The 22180-nt window shown below is 38.7% G+C and overlaps 1 protein-coding gene across 2 annotated transcripts in view; it reads left to right on the forward strand.

Moving 5' to 3' along the window:
* Window positions 1-22180, forward strand: part of ARFGEF3 (ARFGEF family member 3) — a 157475-nt gene that overhangs the window by 30641 nt on the left and 104654 nt on the right. For both annotated transcript variants that reach the window (XM_081296143.1, XM_081296144.1), the window contains exons 3-4: window positions 9561-9642; window positions 12082-12213. In XM_081296143.1, the coding sequence (XP_081152269.1) occupies window positions 9561-9642; window positions 12082-12213 (214 nt within the window). The remainder of the gene's footprint in view (window positions 1-9560; window positions 9643-12081; window positions 12214-22180) is intronic.

A 22180-nucleotide genomic window follows, 5' to 3' on the forward strand; every position in this document is an offset into this window, starting at 1 on the left:
TGTTTGTGTCCAGTTGATTTGCTTTTCTTTGCTAAGATTGCAGTATGAGAGTGAGAAGTCTTGCTGTTTGTTTCTGCTTGCACTCCATAGCAGAGGTACTGCCCTCCTGCTGGAGATTCTGGGCAGAGCCTGACTCTCGCTTGCCAGCTGGAGTGTTTTCATCATGAACAATCATTAAGAAACAAAACGCATGTGGTTTCAGGATCCACGGGCCGGGCAAAGCAATTTGCATAGGTGTGTGCCATGCTGCTATGATTTTCCCACCCAAGCCCGCAGGCCTGCTTGTAGGAAAACATGTCATAGACATGGAAGCAAGGTTAAATTAAGCCTACTGACTTTAAATTATATATGTGACTAAGATAACTGTACTTTAGGATCATAAGCAAGCCCAGTTTGGGTAAGGAAGACTTTAGGGAAAAGAAAGAATTCAGTAAGTATTGGAAAGATGGTAAGGAGATTTCTCTAGAGGAAAGAGAGAGCGAAGATATTCCAGGAATGGGGACCCTTTTACAATGAAGTGGGAAGAGTGGTGACAACATAAAAGATGAAGTGAGCCAGGAGGAAGTTCAGGAGGGGTTAGGGGAGACTGAGGCCAGAATGGGAAACTCAGCGCTTGGGATTCCAGGCGGAGAGCCTTGAATGAGAGGTGGAGAGCGTGAATGCAGGATAGGGCTAACTTCCCTTTTCCCTCTCTTTCTTTTCTTATTTCTTTTTTCTCCTGCTAAAACTTTTGGTTTTGTTTTGCTTTGTTTTGTTTTGTTTTTTGGTTTTTGGTTTGTTTTGTTTTGTGGGGCACTAAGCCTTTTCTTTTTTATTAGAGCATTCTAATTATACATAGTAGTTAGATTCATTTTAACAAAATTATACATGCGTGGAATTTGATTTTATTTCAATCCCTTTTTCCCCCTCACTTCCCTTTGCTCTTCCCTCCTTTTATTCTCCTTCTATTCTTATTTTCCTTTTACTTATAAATTTATGTTTGATTTGTAAAAAAAATAATAATTAGCCCTCTATGTGAATTCTGCATCTGTGGATCTAACCAATCTTTTTTTTTCATATATATTTTTTTAGTTGTCCATAGGCCTTTATTTAATTTATTTATTTATATGTAGTGCTGAGAATCAAACCCAGGGCCTCACACATGCTAGGCAAATGCTCCAGCACTGAGCCAAAACCCCAGCCCAAACTCAAAATATTTTAAAAAATTGCATCTGTACTTTACATGTACAACAGACTTTTTTCTCCTGTTATTATTCCCTAAGTGATGCAATTTTTATTGCATATTATTCCATTCTACAAATGTACCATGATTTTTCTAACTTTATGAATAACACTGAAATAAAAATCTTTGTATAAAACTTTGCAGCCTCTCTAAGAATTTTCCTAGTTAAAAAAAAAAAAACTCATTTCAGAGCATATTAATGTTTTTAATTTTCCATGGTGCCACGGAAGTTGATTTCTCTGATGAATTGTTGGGTGTGTTGATGGAGGGGAGGATCAAGTTACTGTGCATCACAGTGGGAAATGGGAAAGTTGTTGAGGATATGACTAGTTTGGAGCTAAGGTGAGGAAATGGAAGGATGGATGGAAAGAAAGGAGTTTCTTGATCAAAGCTCTTTCCCCTGCTTGCTATGTATAAACAGCTTAACCCATCTTTGGAACACCACTGAGACTGACAAATGGTGAGCATCATGGCTGCGTACTGGGGGAGTATAGCCTTGGGGCTCAGTGCACACTTTGCCTCTTGTGCAGTAAATCTTCTTCCTCTCGATTCCCTCATCAATAAATGCTGATAATATTTGTTCCTTTTCATTGGATTGTTGGGAGAGTTATTAAATGGGATTATGTGACTAAGCCCTTAGTGTAACACCCACACACTGGAGGTTTTAATAAATGGCTCTACTATCACTATCTTCCCTTATACCAGGAATCCTTTGGTGGAAAGGGGCAGATTCTTGACCCAGAGGAAGAGGCCAATATGTGGCCAACACAAAGTGAATGTCCGCTTGCTTTGAACTTTTTAATGCATTTGCTCCTCCTTACAAGCTCAGCCAACCTTTAAATGGTCTTACTGTTAATGCTTCTCAGGAATTTTACCTTTTGTTTGTTTGTTTTTAAAAGGTGAATTTATATTTGTCTCTATCTTGGACAGGAATGGTACCTGGTTTTCCTTTGTTCTATACTCAGTGCTAAATTCAGTGTCTGGCACTTCATATGTGCTCAATATTTGTAGAAAAATAAATTCTAGAACAACTTCTGTTAGGGTTAATACAGATGTCATATCACCTTATCCCTCTCAAGTTAAAAATATTAGTTTTTTTTTCCATGATTATATAGAATGTATATCTTATAAAAATATCAATATTGATAATACTAGAATGCAGGTGAAAATACCAACCCTTAACCCATCATTAGTTTTTTAAAATATGAACAGAAATTTATTTTTCCTTGCAAATTATCTTGTTGACCTGTAGTGTTTTACATTTTTAAGTATTGTAAGAATATCAGATGAAAAAAAAGTTAAATCTATTGTCCTTTCATGACAATATAATAATATTTTGGTATTTATTCAGCAGGATTTTTTTGCAGCTACTTGAAAAATAGATATATCAAATAGTAGAGATTAAAATCTAGTATTAAAAATTCTTCAGATGATTGATAAGCATTCTTCTTGCAGTTGTCCTTTTATTACAAAACCAAATCAATTAGCATAGTGAGAACTGTAATGTGAACAGAACTTTCCAGACAGATTAACAGGTCTATTTGTTATAAAAAATGTGAACTGTTGATGTAAGTTTCAGAAAGAAGTGGAAGAAAATGAGTTTTTACATAGTATTTTGTGTCAATAAAGGTGAATTCACTTACTTTTTTGAGCTGAGCAGGAAAAGGAAATGCTGTGGTGGTTTTGTGAGAAGTCCAGTCTTTTTTTTTTTTTTTTTATTGATTATTTATCGCATTACATAGTTCATGATATATCATCTTTCATACATTAGACTCAAATTGTGCTTTGAACTCCCATTTTCACCCCAAATACAGATTGCAGAATCACATCTGTTACATATTCGCATTTTTACATAATGGCATATTAGTGACTGTTGTATTCTGCTACCTTTCCTATCCCCTACTATCCCCCCTCCCCTCCCCTCCCCTCCCATCTTCCCTCTCTACCTCCCCTGCTGTTGTTCAATTCTCTCCCTTTTTTTTTTTCCCTCCCCCTTGCCCCTCATAACCTCTTATAAATTTATGTATCCTTGAAGGTCTCCTACCATTTCCATATGCTTACAAATGCCAAATGTCTGCTTTGATATAAAGAGAAAAACTAAGAACAGAACAGGAAGAAAGAGCATGAGGAAAAGACTACAGTAAACAAAGACGAATGGGGGGAGAGAAACGGAGAGAGAAGTCCAGTCTTAGTGGCTTTGAGAAAATATTTTCTTCAGATTATGCAAAGTATACTCTAGAGTTATTATGTAAAGCTTATACATATATATTCTATTTGTATCAAAGAAATATATATATTAAATATATAAAAGATTCCTATCTAGAAAAACCCACTGTCAACATTTAGCTAAGCTCCATCTGAGTAATACCCTAATGATTTCCATTGTTGTTATATCCTTTTGTACTCTTTGGATTTCTTTAAAGAATATTTCAGCCTTTTATAAGAAAATGGTGGATAATAAAAGTTTATTTCCTAAGCTACAATAGGAACCTAACCATATTATATTTTTAGGTTTCTCTTTACTAGATTGAATCACTTAAAATTGCCAATGTTCCAAGTTACAAAAATGATGCTCAACTTAATAACTGCAATAGGTTGGCTGAGGAATCTTGAAAGCTTGCAGGAGAAAATGGATTTTAGGTTGTTCCCAGCTATATCCCTAAGGCCTAAAATAGTTCCTTGTAGGTGAATTAAATCTTTGTTTTGAAATATGAAACAAAAGGATTGACTCTAATAAAAATAATTTCATGAAAATAGAGATAAAATGGAAATATTTTAACTGCACTCTAGATAAAATTAAAGAACAATTAGTTCCAATTGGCTCAATGGAATCAAATTTTTAAAAGCTTAATCAATAAAGTTTATTAATGTTGGTACAAGCTGTTTACACCATCCATATTCGTAAACATGAATGATAGCATCCTGAGAGTCGCCATGGCAGCAGGGGTGAAAACCCTTCTGTTCTCAAACTGGGAAAGGTCATGAGGACTGGGAATAGGATGGTTAAGGCTTGAACCCATCACAGCGAAAATTTTTCCACTCGTCCAAATATCCTATAACTTCTTTTAATGCCACACTGTCAAATATAACACACATTGGTTCACGAATTTTCCCTCTAAATAAGATGATTTACACTACCTGTTTGATGCCTGTCTCTCTCCATTTCTGACCTGGCAGATGTTTATAGTAGTGTGACATACACCATCATTGATAGAGCCCTCTGTTGGCATAAGCATGTGATGTAGCCTTGAGGACACAAGTTTGATAAACGTAAGAGCTACATCTAGATCATGGCTTTGTCACTTACAGATATGTGACCTTGGGCAAGAAATCTAATTTCTCTTAGTTTCAGTTTTGTTGACAGTTAAACCTTGTCTTAGTCTGTTTCTGTTTATACAACAGAATGCCTGAGACTAGGTAATTTATAAAGCAATAAAGTGTATTTCATCTCATGTCTCTGGTAGTGGGGAAGTCCATAAGGACAAGTGGGCACCTGCAGATGGAAGGGCATGAGGTTGAACTTACTTTATCACTACCTTCTCTTACAGTAGCTCACTCAGTCCCTAGAGAGCAGAACTCACTCCTGAAAGATGGCATTAATCCATACAGGAAGGCCCCATCCTCATGATCCACAACACTTCTCACCAGGTCCCATCTCCCAATACCACTGCTTTGGAGACCAAACCTCAACATGAGTTTTGGTGAGAACAAAAAATGTTCAAACCACAGCAAATCTCTACCTTTAAAAGTTATAATCAGATAAAATGATAACTACAAATGTGTGTGACTGGGTACATTTTACGTATAAGCCACTGATGACAACCAGAACCATAGTTATGCATTAACATCAGACAGTGATTAATAAATGACTTAGCTCATAGAATCCTAGAATTATAGAGTGTAAGCAGCCCTTGCAAACGTGTGATACCTTCCAGGTCCTTCCTACCCAATGCATCAAAAAAGAATCAGACAAACATTCAGAAATATCTTTGGTTTTACTTGCAGTTTTTGTTTGTGCTCATATTAATAGGTAATCACTGGTAAATCCTAATTCTTCCCCTGTTCTCCTATTTTAATTTTCCTTTGTCCTCTGCTATTTTCCAATCAAATAAAGATGGTCCGTGAACTGTGACAGTGAAGCTAAGGAAACAGGTTCAGTCTCCTTGACACGATGAGACACAGTGTCACAGGATAATGTCTTTCTCGTGAATATGCAGCCTGCTAATTATTCTTCTTTAAGAGATAAAGGCATGTCAGAACACGAAACCCAGGGCCACTGCCTTTATTTAATTAGGCAAGAGTGAATTTGCACATGCCTCTGCATAAAAAAATCACTAGATGTAATTGACTGTTGGTTTTCCGTGTGCCCTTTTCCCAATGAGGGAGCATCCAGAAAGATCAAAAGATGATTTATTCCTATACAGTATGTGCAAGGGGGACTGGGGGCCTTGTTGCATCTTTATTATAAATCCCATCCTGAGACCCAATTAACAGGCCTGTTATTCTCCTTCATTAAAATCATTTTTAAGAAGTGAAGGCAGGAGGGTTTTTATGATATCACAGGGCAGATGAGGATATCAGTTACGCCCTCATGAGTTTTATTTACTTCTACATGTGTTACTTCCCAGTTGAAGTCCATATCTGAGGCTGATGACCCTACTTTGGGGGATGGGGAGGGATGAGAGGCCTTGGCTACTGAGGAGAGTCAGTCATTTCCCCTCCCCTCTGTGCACTCACAACAGGAATGCAGGAAGCTACCTTTCTGCCCAGGGCCCAATATAAAACCACTTCAAAGGCCATCTTAGCAGAGCCCAGACAGGCCAAGGAACACAGCCCTCCACTCGCTACAGACCCTGCACTTTCCACCTTGATGGGCAAGGTCCTTTCCCCTCAGGATGGGGGGACTCTTAACTTGGGATCCATGTGGAATTGGTGTTTGGAGGCCCCTTAGTCCCCTGGAAATGATATATGCCCTCCTCTAGAAAGAAGGTCTTTTGCCAGGTATTTTGGTGTCCATGATATAAAGAAAGGTCAGATAAATTTATTTTAGATGGGCTCTGAAATTTTGAGGTTCAGAGGAACTTGGTTTGGGATGTCAGATAGATTTAGATTTGAATTGCCTCTAATGCATGTAATCTGTGTGACCTTGAGCAGCCTCCAAAACTTCTCTGAACTCACACTTTTCTCAAATGTGAAACAAGGGTAAGAATGAATGCTTTGGGTTTGTAGTGACAGATAATACTAAACACAAAAAGTAATATATGCTAGTTTTCTTTTTCATTCCATGAATACAAATGAAAGCAGGTCCCTGTTCTATCTTAGTCTTTTCTAGATCTTCCTCAGTACCCAATGTGATGCCTGGAACTCAGAAAGCACTCAAAAAGTTAGTTGAATGGATGGCCAATGGATGCAGTGCCTTTGTTTAATACCCGAACAAAACCTGTTTATAGTGATAATTCTTCAAAGCACTTGTTTTCTAAGAGAAATCTTGGAGCTCTAATTGGCTTTGCTAAACCCTCTCAAGACAGCTAACCTCATGTCCTGTGCAGAAGCTTTCTGCATACATGAAATGATTCGATCTACTCATCCTATGCTGAAAATCATGATCTGTGTTGGGCATGTTGCCTTTGTGAGGGCTGGACAGCCTGTAGGCCGAGTCTGGCCTTTGCCCATTTTCTAGTTCTTTTGGAACATAGCCATGCTGTTGCTTTATTTATTGTCCATGACTGCTTCTGTGCCTCAGCAGAGCTGAGTAGTTGGGTCAGAGACCATATGAATTACCCAGTCTAAACATAGTCTAGAGCTATAACAGTCATTACCTGGCTTTTTACAGAAAAAAATTGCCATCCCTGGGATGTGCTCTATGCACTCCTCACTCTAAGGAATGAGGGTTGATCTTAAGATTCCTTTTCTAGGGTTAAGAAGGACTAAGACACACCAGCATTTTAAGTGTCTTGATGAGATTACCACCCTCTAAATGGTTCGGGTTTGACCCCAGGTCTGGATGATTCCACAGCCCATTGTCTTTCTACTGAACACAGATACCTTTCTTTTTTTTTTTTTTTTTTTTTTTTAAAGAGAGAGTGAGAGAGGAGAGAGAGGGGAGAGAGAGAGAATTTTTAATATTTATTTTTTAGTTCTCGGCGGACACAACATCTTTGTTGGTATGTGGTGCTGAGGATCGAACCCGGGCCGCACGCATGCGAGGCGAGCGCGCTACCGCTTGAGCCACATCCCCAGCCCACACAGATACCTTTCAACTTATCCAAAATCTAGTTGAACAAACTCCACCTGGCCTTCGTGATGACCATTCCTGGAATGGGGAGCAGCTCGGTGGCATCCCCTGAAGGCATGGTGCAAGTTGGCCGTCCTGGCATTTGTCAGCAACCTGGCCTCAGGTCAGCAACATCAATCACCTGATGACAAAGTGGAATGAGCATCTCCAGGGCTACTAGTGCTGATGGCAGGATAATATGGATGTTCAGTTGTTCATGTACAAACCCCGGGCTGCTTTCCAAGGGTCAAGAGGTTGCATATTTCCAACCGGATCCTGTTGCTGCCAAATGTGGCATCCACTCTTGCTGGGTACCCTTGGTGATTAATATGTAAAACTTGTATATTTTTAGCCTATAGCTACCTAATGGATTTCTCCTGCTCCAGGCTATTAAACTGTGAGAATTTAGGGCCTCCGGGCCTCCTCCTTGTTACTCTTCTGTCATTGGCAGATCTGACTCCAAATTAAGGGTGAAAGTTCTTTCACAGTGGATTAATCCTGTTATAAATATGATTTTTTTTTCAAGGGTTTTCAGGTGAACCTCTATGCTGTTTCTGCTATGCCCATTATTCCTACTTCTCACTGAGCATTCACCCTCCCAGTTAACTTCTCCAGGGCTAATACATTGGTTACGATAGAACAAGAGACCAATTTGGAAAAATCAGCTTTTCCTTCTCTAACTGGACAGCAGCATTTGCCTTGTAACTGTGACAAGTTGACAGTACTAGCAGTGACAAAGTCATGGCCACCCAACTTGGAAGTAACAGAGTTGGGTGGTTTATCCATCTGTCAGAGGATGTGTCCAATGAAAAGTAGCTGCGGTGTTGACCAGTTTCATATAAAAATGGACATTGTGACATTGGGCTGGGGAGGGGAGGGGGAGAGGACTCAGAAGGGGAGTGTTCTCGGATGTGCTGTCAGGTCAGTCTTTGTGGCTGGCATCAGGGAGTGTCTGTCTCTCACTTCATCTGTTGGGAGCTACTGATGGAAGATTCCACAGAAAAGCAGCTGAGCAGCAGGGTGGACAGGGAGGAATCAGAGCTATAATTAACTTTCTGTCTCATTGTGTTCTGCAGCAGTGACCCTTATTCTCCAAAGATGAAATCCCACAGTCTAACTCTGTGGCTCTCACACTCCCGAAAGTCAATGAATCTTTTAAGTTTCTGCTGAAAATATAAACAGGAAAAAAAATAGGTCTGTAATAGTTTATTGTGGGTGGAAGGACTTGATAAACAGAAGTAACATTTCATTTGTTATGCCAGTGTAACTCCATGGGGAAATAAAGAGTTGATTAAAATTCTTAGTCTATTGTTTAATTATTTAGAGTGATTGCTTCTAAAAGATATTTTTGTATTTGCAGCACTTTTGGTTTATTCCTAACATTTTAATCCCTTTCTTATTTTTTTAAGCTTTAATGTAGCCAAGTAGCTCTCCATGTTTTGGTGTTTATTCGGTTTTTTGCTTATCAAATGCTATTGATAGCTGAATGTATTTCTGTCATGGAAATGTGTTTATTATGAACCTGTCACAAAATTTATATCTACCTCTTGGTGGAGACTGCAGATAATATTTTTAAATGATTATACTGTTGAATACTTTGAGTTAGGGAGGAATTGACAAATTATCGTTGATGAGGCAGAGGGTTGGTGATGACGCAGATAGGAAAGGGTTATGAGCAAGTCACAGGTATCTATATATGTGATGCTCCTAGGGCTGTTCACCTTGGGTGTAGCAGGTGAGCAATTCAGTTGTCTGGGGAAGACAGAGAAAAGCATGTTCATGGATGGTGTATTGATTAATGTTCTATATGCTAACTAGTGGAAGTAATTCTATTCACTCTTCCTGTAGCCCTACTAAGAAGGCCAGCTGTAGATATGCTGTCCTTTCTACACAGCTTTTTTTTTTTTTTCCCGGTATTTTAAAGTGCATGTGCATTTTCATTATTGGTTATACTTTTTGTGCATGTGTGTGGCAGTGTTTGGGGGTGGGGGTACATAAGGCTTATATCACTTGACTGCCAGCTTTACTGAGCTCACATGTTGTCCTTATCTCTGTGTTTGCCAGGGAGAAGTGCCTGCTGCCTCTCCAGCTGGCTTTGGAATCCAAGAATGTGAAACTGGCCCAACATGCTTTGGCAGGGATGCAGGTATGGCTTTGACAGAATGCAGTGGAGCAACAGAAAATGACAGGCCACTTTGGCAAAGAAAGAGCAAATAGTTAACATTTTAAATACAGGCTGCTTAAAAATTTCTGTAAAAATTTGAAATAGCCCTGGAAAATAATTGGATTTTCTTCACCAGAATTTCTTAGTGCACAAAATTATTCGATTGAGTCTTTGTAGTCAAACATTGATTCATGGAAACCCAGCTAACCTACAAAGACCTGAAATAGTTTTTGTGTGGTCCAACTTTTAGGAGACCAAGTAAGAGATCCCAATAAAGAGGGACCCCAATTCATACCAACTCAAATCTCACATACATTCAACATGTGGTTCTGTGTAATGAGAATTGATGGTAAAATGGAAAGATTTTTTTTTGTTCTTTATTCTACTGTTACATTGGTGAATGAATTAATTCATCTTGTTTCTAGACTAAGACTAGGAAGAAAAAAGAAATTTGGTGTAATAAGAAAAGTCTGATGACTTGAACACATTTCTCCCTCTGAGCATTTGTGTTTTACACCAAACGTGATGTGAGAAGGTGATGACTTTGTAAACACACTGACTATTTAAAGTAGTTTGGTTTCTAGAGACAAAGACAGTGACATCCAGGCCAGCAAGGATTCATGGCTATGTATTGGTGGCACTTGTCAATGTCTTTTCGTGCCGGTAAGGACAATTTTGTAGTTAGCTTTCCAAGTTCACAGAGCCCCTTAATACCTCATAAGAGTTAATACATATGAAAGAGAGGACAGCTCTTTACTCCCAGTGGTTTGGAATTAGATGATGTATACTTTAAAATGCAGCAGCAGTTGAGATTTTTGAATTGTCAATAAGATTATTAAAAACCTTTTGCTTTCCAGCAATGACTGGGCCATCTGTAAAAATAGTGAATTTGTTTTACCTGCTGATTTTGTTCCCTTTTCTCTTGTATTTTATCAATTTGGGATTTTCCATTTTTTGATTTTTTTTTTAAACCCTGGAACATTGTTAGCTGCAGTGCCATGCTTTCATAGGCTTACTTGTGTTAACTTCGATGACTTGATGACTTAGTGGGTTGAGAATCTTCCTGTTACTATCTGTGCCCTGCTCCCCACCACCTGGTAACTTTAGGCACATTTCAGAGCTTCCTAGTCGTTATCATTTTATATAAAAACAACGTTGTATATAAAATTTAACTCTGAGCTGCCCTAGGTATATGACATCATCCTTTTGAAAGAATTGGGCACAACATCAGGGAGTCTTGAGTAGGAAGCCAGGGTGCTTGCTGTCCCTCTCTGCAGTGGCATGAAGGTGAAAGGAAGAGTCTTCACTCTGGATGGATCTGAACTCTGAAAGTTCCTTACAAGCAGTGACTCTAAGCTGCATCAGGAAAGAATAAATTAGACAGGGATAAATATAAAGTTCTATATTGGGGTTTCAAGAAATCCACCATGCCAGTTCAGAATCGGGGAGAACAGCTTAATTGCAACCTTGTGAGAATTAGGGGTTTCAGGGTGAGTCAGTGTGGAATATGCCGTGACTACCAGCTAAACTCTTTTGACCTGAGAATGTGACTCAAGTTATGAGTCACATTTAATATCAGGTCACCTAGAAGTACTGCAGGCACTCCTGGGGCCACATTCTGAGCAGGAGAGCACAGCGAGACCTTCTCATGTGGAGAACCCTTGAAGGAAGTTGAGGAGACAGTCTGGAGAAGAAAAGGCCTTGGGAAACTTGATGGCTGACTTCACATGTCCTAGACACTTAATTCACATGCCTCTGGGGAAAGATAAAAAGTAGAGTGGTAGGTTGGTGGGCTACACACAGCCAAAGGAAGCATTTGATGAAACATGTAAGTTGTCCTGAAATAGCAGAGGGCTGTCCTAAGAGCAGGATTCCTGGGAGTCCTCATTGCAAAACTCCCTTCTCATTTAGGTCTTATGAGATCATTTTCTAATGGGATACATACTAAGATTTGTGCATCCTAGAGTAACTCCTGGACAAATGACAGCTTGCATTAGGGAATAAAAATTTAAATATCAGACAGATGAACTTGTGGTATATGAAACCTTTTCCTTTCATGACAGAGCTACATTGAGAAAGGGTATATGTGTGAGACTACTGTGTGGCACTAGGTTGCCATGGCCAGGTTCATCCTTTATCCCCACCACCGGATAACCTAGATGGCCAGCACATTAGCATTTCACTTGCTGTCATTTAGAGTGAATTATCTAGTGTCAGGAAAAAGTCTTTGCCAAAAACCATTTATCCCAGTTTGGATGCATTTCTCTTTTTAATGGCATGTAGCATTTCTTTCCTTCCTAATGGCCTTCAGCTTCTCACCTCCTGAGTAAGAAAATCGATCATCGATACATAATAAGATACAACAGAATAGGCTGTCCCCTGCTGCCTTATCTGTGATCACTACCTTGTGCCCCTTTACAGAAGCTGCTGTCAGAAGAGAGGTTTGTATCCATGGAAACAGACTCTGATGAGAAGCAGCTGCTCAATCAGATCCTGAATGCCGTGAAAGTGACGCCTACGCTTAATGAAGACCTGCAGGTGGAAGTGATGAAGGTTGGTTTGACGTGGCCACCAGTGTGCGTCACTGGGACAGGAACACATTCTGACCCAGCACTTGTTGCTACCTTGGAACTGCCTCCGCTTTGTGGTCATTTTTCATTTGGAATGGATGGTTATTATCCCTGCGTGTGGTCCTCCCAAATTACCTTGACTGTTGAATGGCAAAAAGGTGCAATTTCAACAAATCTGTAAGATATTTGACCTGATCCTGCATATCAAATGCGGTTTGGAGGTGTGTCATTTTTTAAGAGAATATATGTGAGAAGTTAATTTCAGCTTGAGGTCAGTCTAATTCTGGGTATTCTGCCTGCCTGTGTATGTCACAACGAAGCAAAGACTTAATCCAAGAAGTGACATGTGCTGAGATTGTAGCAATGGCTGGTTAGGGGGCCAAAGACCATCCTTCTGTGGAATATCAGAATCACATCATTTTTTCCCCCTCAACAATGTCAATCTTATCTCCTCCATTTCAATTACCAGTTCCATTTTAGGAATGGCAAGAGTCCCTCTCCTCTCCCCTAACTTTCCCTTGAAAATCACCAGAACTGGGACTCCCTCACTGCTGATGGAAGTGGGTCATGTTCTGTGAGTAAATGCTGAGTTTGGCAGAAAAAGATGGAATGTGCCCCAGTACAGCACCTTGGTCACAGTAACACAGCAGGAAGAAGGTTTTTCAAACTCTCATCTGTCCTCTTCCTCCCTAGAGAAACAGTACAGAGGAATATGCGAGAATAGTTGATATCATATAGTGGTCTATTTATTCCTGGAAATACACTGATGGATTTTGTCTTAGATAAAAGCCTTTGCTTCTTTGGATTTCAGTTTCCATTCAGAAATGAAAAAGTTGAATTCTGTCGCTTTTTTTCCTGAAGGCCTATGCTTACCCCTAATGCAGTTGGAAGGTAGTTTGGGGTGGTGATGGAGGGCTCAGACTCTGAAGGTGGCCTGTCTGGTTTGAACCCTCTTTCCTCCATTCTTAGCAGGTCATCCTTGGCAAATTTCTTAACTTTGTGTCTTGATTTCTTCACCCATAAAATGGGGGGAAATAGGAGCACCTACACAATAGGGCTGTTTTGAGGATGAAGTGAGATGACATTCATAAAGACCTCAGCACAGTGTCTGGCACAAAGCAAGTGCTTTGGAAGTGTTTCAGCTGATACCAATGTGGCCTGATGCTTCTGAGTCAGAGTCTCCGTGAGTTGGACTAGGAATATGCAGTTGTATATCTGGAGTCCTGAGTGAGTCTTAGATACATTGATTCCCTGAGCAAGCTGGTTTTTAAGATCTCACCTACCTTTCACTCTCCTTTGATGCTGAAATGTACAGTTCCGCCTTGTGCTTTGCTGTAGGCCTCTGTGCCATGCACTCACAGAAAACCTCGAATAACCACCTCCAACTGTGGTTTCCTCATCCACTTGCTTCCTGCCACTTGAGGAAAAGCAGGACCAGCTGCCTCACCAGTCTGTCTTCCTCTGTGAGGTCCCCACATACTGGAGGGTGAGCTTTGATGTCATATAGAGCATACCTCACAGATTCTATATTATTCTGGAAATTCTCCTAGGAATGATTTTTGTTTGTTTGTGTGTAGAATACAGAATTTTTGAAAATGACAAAGTGTGGGTTGTTTTAGGAGCTACAAAGAGTTAGGATGTTTGATGACTCTGTCAACAGTAACACCTGTGCTGAGACTTGAGCTTTGTCTGTAACTCCTGCCCCGAAGTGCCTTCTGTTCGCCTTGCTGAGGGCAGGAGGTGACACATGTTAACTCCACTGGAAATTGTGGGAAGCCCATTTTAATGGTCTTCCTAATGACCCCCTAATAGACCCTGGTGCTTACAGTTGATGCGTGGAAGGAAAATCAGACATTGTCAGAAAAAAAGAAAAAGAAAAACAATAATGTGGACCATCATTCTTTACAATTAGATTTGCCAAGCCCAGTTCAAAGGCCCTTAAAATGATAAGGGTCTTTACTATGTGCTATTAGTTTAACTATTTAAATATTGGAACTGGGGAAAAAAGTAATTTACAACAAACCTAGACTTAAGCTATTTTTGGTAGTGTATTTTTAAATTTTGAACAAAAATTTAGTTAATGGTGAAGTAAGTATATTTTGGGTAATATTAGCATGAAATAAAATTTTGGAGAAAGTCATTTATCTGTGATAGGTTACAGGGGAAGGCTTCTTCATCATTTCTTATATCTCAGACTTAAAATACTCATTTATGTGTAAATATTGACCTAAATTATAGACTCTCTGGCTTAGAATAAAAAATTTTATCTCCTTACTCTCTGCACAAGGAATTCTATATTTATAGTGATCTCCAGAGACTCACACCCCTTTATCTTGTAGTTCTGCGATCCTGGTAATGATCCAAGTAAAAACTCTTAAGTTCTTGTTTTATTAATACCATGTCTACATCAAAAATGTTCTTACTACCTATTCTATTATATTAAAAAGAGGAGAGGGAATTAGAAAAAAATGGATTCCCATCACATAGGAAGGGTATGTTCTTGGTATTCACATAACTTATTCTGGTGATAAATTATTTAAAATTTCCTGTATAAATCCTCCAGTCATTTTATATGACTATTTTTTAGGCACAGAAAATCTTTTAAAATAAGATATGGTTGACATTTTCAAATATTAGTCTGGGAAAACAGTTCAGGAGGGATAAAGTTACATTATGCATTTTCTATTTATGTATGTCTGACCACAGCTATGGTACATTTTTATAACAGATCCTAAGTGTTATTTTTAAAAACCTATATTGTGTATCTTATTTCTATATTGCTATCTTCTAGTGTTTGTAAACATGAGAAATCCAAACAGGTCACATTCTTGTGAGTATATTGTAATTGTATCAATTCCTACAGAGAAATGGTTTCCTCTTTTAGAGATTTCTCCAAGATGAAACAGAAACTAGCTAACAGTGAAACCCAAGATTCTAGCAGCAGTGCTCTCATTTAGAAAGAAGGTCCTGGACTTTTAATCAGAGGGTTAAAAACAAATCAGTGACACTTGCTTCTAACAAATTTAGCAGGAATGAGGTTTGAGCGCATAGTCTAGAAACTATTTGACATGTTTTACCAATAAACAGGAGGTGAGGAGAAAGGCAATTTTTGGTTTATCCAAATGGCTATGGAATCCAGATAAAAATTTTATAGCTTGAGCAAATAATGTGTCAGAACTGTAGAGAAACAGAAGATTTGTCTGAAGATAGATTACCTATGAAATGGATTCATAGATGGCATGAAATATTTAATATTTAGGTCAAATACTGGGCTAAGCATCCTATCTCGGGAAGGCAGGCTTGCTTTGGTGATAAGGAAGGATATGATACTGGAGCCTGGGGAAGCATTTGGTGAGCGTTCTATTATGGGATATCTTATTTTATGTACATCTTTAGATAATAGAAGTGGATGTTGATGGAGTGTGTTATAATTTTCAAAGGAGAAACGACAGGGGCTGATTATTTAACATTTATATGCGTCAGACACTCTAGCAAGTACTTTATATTCACACCAAGATCCCATAGCTAGTGAAATGACAAGGCCAGTATTTGAACCATGATTCAGCCCAAGAGAAAACCTATGCTCTTAAACAGTGGGTTCCCTTGCCTGTTAAGACTGTCTTGAAAGACCTGTTAGGAGGTAGACATTACTATTCCTGTTGTATATAGATGGTCAATCGGAAAATGTAAGTGGTAGGCTAATGAGGGGCAAAGCTAGGTGGCTCAGAGTGCTGTGTTTTTTCTATGTCCTTCCAGGATAAAAATATCCCCTAATTCTATGAGCAAGATTAAACATGAAGTAAGATGCAAATAGTCTCTGTCCCACAAAATCAGCTAATGGCTCTGGGTATGTGCCATAGAATTGGGAAAAGGGAAAGACGATGTCATCTGCTATTGAGGGCTTTTGTTGTTGTTGTTCTTTTTAGATATACATGACAGTAAAGTGCATTTTGACATACTATACATACATGGGGTATAACTTCCCATCCTTGTGGTGTCCATGATGTGGAGTTAACACTGATTGTGTATTCATATATGAATACAGGAAAGTGAGGTCTGATTCATTCTACTGCCCTCCCTATTCCCTATTGAGGTTTGATTTTGTTTTGTTTTTAATATGACAAGACTCTAGCAAACATCTCCAGAAATACAAAGGAGAAAGAATTGTGGACAAGGAATTTACTATCCAGGTGTGACTGCAGTCCTTAACCTCAGGGTGTCCACTTGGAACTCTGGTGTTGCAAATTGTAGAGCAGAGTGCTTCCAAACTGTGCACCAGCACTGCCAGTCTTTGGTCGTGGAGTAAGGAGGAGGCCACATGGAAGGATCATTTGTATTTTCTATTTTATTTTGTTCTTTGTAGCAGTGGGTATTGAACCCAGGGACTTGTGAATGCTGGGCAGGCACTCTATAACTGAACTCTAACCCCCTAGCCCAGAAGGACCATTTTAAGTCTCTTTTCAGTAATGTTCTAATGGGAGTCTTACACTGGGAAATTTATCCAAATGGTTAGTTTTAGTGTTCTTAACTCTGGCCTTAAGGAAAGAATGATCATTAGTGAAGTTTGAGGGTGAAATGGCTAATTTGTCTTGCCTTCTCCTATAAGAGAAATGAAATCCCTCTTAGCCTAAAGCTGTTGAGACACTTTAGAAGATTTGCATCAGTCTCTACCATTAAGGAAAAATCCATTGTTTGATGAAAAACGTATAACTCCTTAATGCACCATTGTTGGAGGTCAATTGAACAACATACAAACCTATTATTTGTGCAGTAAATGCAGTGATGTATCCAAATATGTGGCTTCCCTAAGTCATTTGTTCTTAGACAGCTCTCCTCCTTCCTGCTACTGAGGCTGAATGAGATAATCATTTTCTGCTTTGCACACATATTGAAATAGTTCTTACTAAGTTGTTCTCCCTTTGAATGACTGCCTAAAGTAGGTGAAAAGATGTACAAAAAAGCGAGAAACAAACATTAAAAACTATTTTCTTTAAATGGTCTATACATTATTTTCTAGGTAAGATTTTCATGTTATTTACTTTTTGTTTTTTAAGCACCACTGTCGCTAGGTTTTTACCATTTGAACACATTTAGGAGTCACTCTATTAACCGTTTTAAAACTCTCCTGCAGGGTGTGGTGAGATCCCAGCAGCTTAGGAGGCTGAGGCAGGAAGATGGCAAGTTAAAAGTTAGCCTCAGCAATTTAGCAAGACCCTAAGCAACTTAGTAAGACCCTGTCTCGAAATTTTTTAAAAAGTGGGTTGGGGATGTAGTTCAGTGGTTAAGGACTGCTGGGTTCAATCCCTGGTACCAGAAAACCAAACAAAACAAAAACAAAAAAATTTCTCCCCACGATCATGAGTTAATGAAGCATGAATGCAGAGGTATTTACTGTGTATGTTCTAGAGTTCCTAGAGTGGAAAGATCCTTTCTTCAATCATTTATGCAGCAAATATTTGATGGCTTCATGTGTGCCAGGCACTGTGCTGGACATAGATGATCCTGTAGTGAGGAAAACGAGAACCAAAACCAAACAAAAATGAAAGCTTTCTTTGGAGACTAGTGGTGAAGACAGAAATCAGTGAAATATGTGAATATACCTTAACTATAATAAATGCAATGTCAAAATAATCTAGAGACTAGAAGAGTATTTTCTATAGGGTCTGTTGGAGAGTAGTTTTAAGAGTAGGACAGAGGAGGCTATTCTAAAGAAGTGATTCTTAAAGTGAAAAAGATCTAAAGCACAAGTCAGAAGCAAAGAAGCAAAGAGGCAAGGAGGGTGATGGTTAGAGAGAGGGAGAGAGGATTGCAGTATTAGGATTCATCTTAGCAGAAACAAGGCAGAGTTTTATCTTTCTTTCAAATCAATCTAGGTCAGTACTAGCTAAACCACATTATTAGACCTTCATTTCTTGGATATTTTTCTTCCACCTGATAGTCCACAGTGGCTTCACATACTCAGCCAACACATCTGCCTTCTAGGCAACCAATAGAAGGAAGGGGAAAGGGGAGGACATTTTTACTTATCTTCAATTGGCAGAACTTGGTCACATGGCAAACTCAGTTGCAGGGAAGTCTGGGAAATGTAGTCTTTACTTTGGGCAGCCATGTGCCCAGATTTCTCTTCCTGAAACAGGAGGCAACAGTGTTGAAAGACAACTGGCTATCTGCCATGGCACTTATCACATGAGAATCATAGTCTGGCTTATTTCCCCCCAGCCAGAGGCAGCTGGCACATTATCCCTTCTGCCGCCTCCTGCTCTGTTCTCATTGTACTTTTCTCAGAGGGAAGCAATGAAGTTGTGTTCAGGTGGTTATGAGGTTAGCCCAGGCCTAATAGACTCCCTTGCAGTGGCCCATTCAAGGAAACCACACATTATTATTCCTAAACCACAACTAGTTATTCCTAAACTTTTAACTCGGGCATGACTGGAAAATGTCAGTAGTTAGTAAGTAAAAACTAATGATATACTATTACTGCTGTTTTTCTCCCTTTGGTGCCTAGCAGAGTAGTTGGCACATGGTGTACTAATTACTTGCTAATTTAGTTATTGACTAATGGAGAGGAGAAGGGAACACATGGTAGTTTTTAGTGGCCCACCAGGGAAAACAACAAACAAAAGAAAATAAATCATGATTACAGATAATAACCTATGTGAGTTCAGAAATGAGAAAGATCAATACAGATTTTATTTTAGAATTGAAATAACCTCCTATATCCTTTTTGTAAGTAAATTGAAGTTGAGGTGGTTTAATTTGAGAACAGGCTTAAAATCTCTGGAGCAGAATTGCTTTTACAGCCACTTAGATTTTTCTGGAAAGGCTTTGTAGAGGGTTGGGAATTGATCTGGCCTTCAAATATGCAGTTTGGGATGAGAAGATAACTTTCCAGGCTTAGGGGTCTGAACTAGTGACAAGGCCAGGGCAAGCTTTACAGCTTCTGAAGAATGACAAAACATACTGAGAGAATAGAAATCTCCCCCAGTTGATAAGTATTCGTTGAGGAATTTCATAGGGCCAGAAGGTCTGCCAGAGCGGGAGAGGCCACAGTGTGCCTGTCCTGTGAAACAGTCCCTGAACTCCATCACCTTTTTAGATTTCTTGTTACTTTTTCCTCTTTTCAAAATGTTTGGTAGCAGAGTGGTAGGAACACAGCTTCTGCATCTAGAAGGCCTGGTGGTCTTGGGAACTTACTCTCTTTGTTGTAGCCTGAATGTTCTGATCTGCAAAATGTGAATAATATTGGTGCATACCTCTTGGGGTTGCCGTGAGTCTTAAAGGAGCTAAAAATAAAAGAAGTGCTTAGAACTGTGCATGGTACAGGGTCATTACTAGCTTTCATTTTGGTTCTAGTTAATAGATCTAAAATAGTATGTGTAGCTTAATGAGAAAATGAACACCTCTGAACTCACTCAAATTATGAGCATTTGAGATATCATGAGTTTCTTCTAAATTTCTCTCTTTTTTCATTTATAGATTCTCTCTGTATAACTTAAGCTAGGATAATTGCTGTCTTTAGTAACAGAAGAGTGTATCATCATATATATTGCTGGTTTCTAAAGAAGGATCTCATATTTAATACTGTTGAATTACAGCTCTCTATCTTAAAAGAAGAATTTTTTAAAATTATTACATATCAGTTATCCACTTAGCTATATTTAAGGCCCTAACCATTAGCTCTGATCCCACAGTCTATAGAAAGTACCTTACTATTTAGCTGAATTCATAAGTTATCTTCTTCCTAATAGATGGAGTTTATGATTTGGATATTTTAGAAACTCATTATAACTGTTAAATGTTTTACATATAGAGAATCAAGTTGACTCTAGCTCTTTAAAAACTCTGTCTTTACAAACTTGATTGATCATGTCAATAAGCAGCAATTCTAAAATCACCAAGAACTGCATGGTTATATGGATAGAGATTATTTGAGATGACACTCCCATTCTGGAAGGGAAAAGAAGAGGGAAGATTATGCATATTAATGCAATTTGATTTCTTAAAAGTCTGAGAGATTCCATGTAAAGGAGCTTGTTATAGGTTAAATTAGGGGGGAAGAAAATCCAACTCATTGAACTTTTTTTTTTTTACTTTATTTTCATTAACTTGATTACTGCTAGTCAGCTTTCCATTGCTGTGACAAAATGCCTGAGAAAATCCACTTATAAAAAGAAGAGATTTATTTTGACCCTCAGTTTCAGAGGTTTCAGTCCGTGATCAGCCAGATCTGTCACTTTTGGGCATGTGATGAGGCAGAGCATCATGGTGGGAGCCTATGGTAGAACAAAACTGTCACTCCATGGCTGCTGAGAAATAGGAAAAGGCCATGTCCTCAATATTCTTTTTTTTTTTTTTTCAAGGACATGTCACCAGTGATTTAAGTGTCTTGCAACTAGGCCCCACCTCCTAAAGTTTCTACCATCTCCCAGTAATGCCTAAGACTGGTGACCAAGCCTTCAACTCAAGAGCCTTTTGGGTGCGTTTAAGATTCAAGCCCTAATGCTCAGTAGATATATTTTTGTTATCAACAGTGTATCATAAACTATGTGAAGGGTTAAAATCAAAACATTCAAAGATGAGGGTTTATAATTTAATAGGAAAGAGACAAAGAGGTGCACAATTACCATACTTCAACTTTCATATCTTCGATTCAACCAGTTGAAAATGTTCAGAAAAAAACTGCATCTGTGCTGAACATGAACATATTTTTTTCTTGTCATTGTTCCCCAAACAACTATTTATATAGCTACATTGTATTAGGCATTGTAAGTCATCTAGAAATTATTTAAAGTATTTGAGAGGACATGGATAGATCATGTGCAAATACTATACCATCTTATATAGGGGATTTGAGCATCCAGTGATTTTGATATCTGTTTGAGGTCCTGGAACTAATCCCCTTGGATACCAAGGGACAATTATATTAATTTGTGATGTTTAGAGACTGAAGGATTGAAATGTGAGGACACATTTACTTAATAAATGGATTTTCCAGGCCTCTAGTTAGGAGTAAGAGCTATGACAGCTTGGTAAGGGAGAAGTGAGAAGAGAAGAAAATAGGATTAGAGACAGTTTGTTCATTTGTCCAATGAATTAGATAAGTTCATTTTAATTAATACTTAAATAATTTTCCATGATCAGATCATCACTGGTATGTATGTCCTAGAATTAAGTGCTAAGGGCTTATCTGATGAATATCAGCAACTCATTACTAGTACAACAGGTAAAGCCAGAAATGAGTCCGAGACAGGACCATAAACCAGTGAGTAATTTTAAATGTTTTCCAAACTGGGCATTCAGAAATTCTAGCATAATCTTCTACTGACTAGAAAAATATCAAGTAGCCATTTGCTAGAATTTAGGCAGCCTGAGTCAGAAAGTGGTTGTCTAATAACCTGTCACCTTAGCTTGAGGCAAATCAATTAAGTCATCAGTGGTAGAAATTTTGTGAGCTGAAACCTAGTTTGAGTCAAAATGAAGTTTGGAGTTGTAGCTAACCACTTGTTGCTAGCTGCCATTCGAGATCTCTGGACAGTGAAGGATTAATGGCTCACCTGCCTCCCTTCTGGAAGGCCTGGATTCTAGCTCTAGAGTCATATTGCAGAGGTTCTCAGCTTTATCCACAGAGTATGGGGAAAATGGTCTAAAACAGTGGTGGTCACAATTGGTGAGAAGAAAGATATGCTACTATCATCTTTTGGAGAGAAGCCAGAGATGATGCTAAATATTCTACAGTGTACAGAGTCGTCCCATAGGAAGGATCACTTCCAATTCATTTCTGAATTGTCAAAATGTCAACAGCACTGGGGTTGAGAAACTTTGATCAAAATAAGAAAAAGTGTTTATCTTTGGCATCTACATTTTAAATCTAAATAAGTAAATACCCTCTAAAATTCTATATGTGCTATGCAACTCCCTCATTCCTTCACTCTAAGGACAGACATTGTGCT

The sequence above is a fragment of the Spermophilus citellus genome, assembly GCF_964194105.1.
Source record: "Spermophilus citellus genome assembly, chromosome: 5".
In the NCBI taxonomy this organism is placed as follows: domain Eukaryota; kingdom Metazoa; phylum Chordata; class Mammalia; order Rodentia; family Sciuridae; genus Spermophilus; species Spermophilus citellus.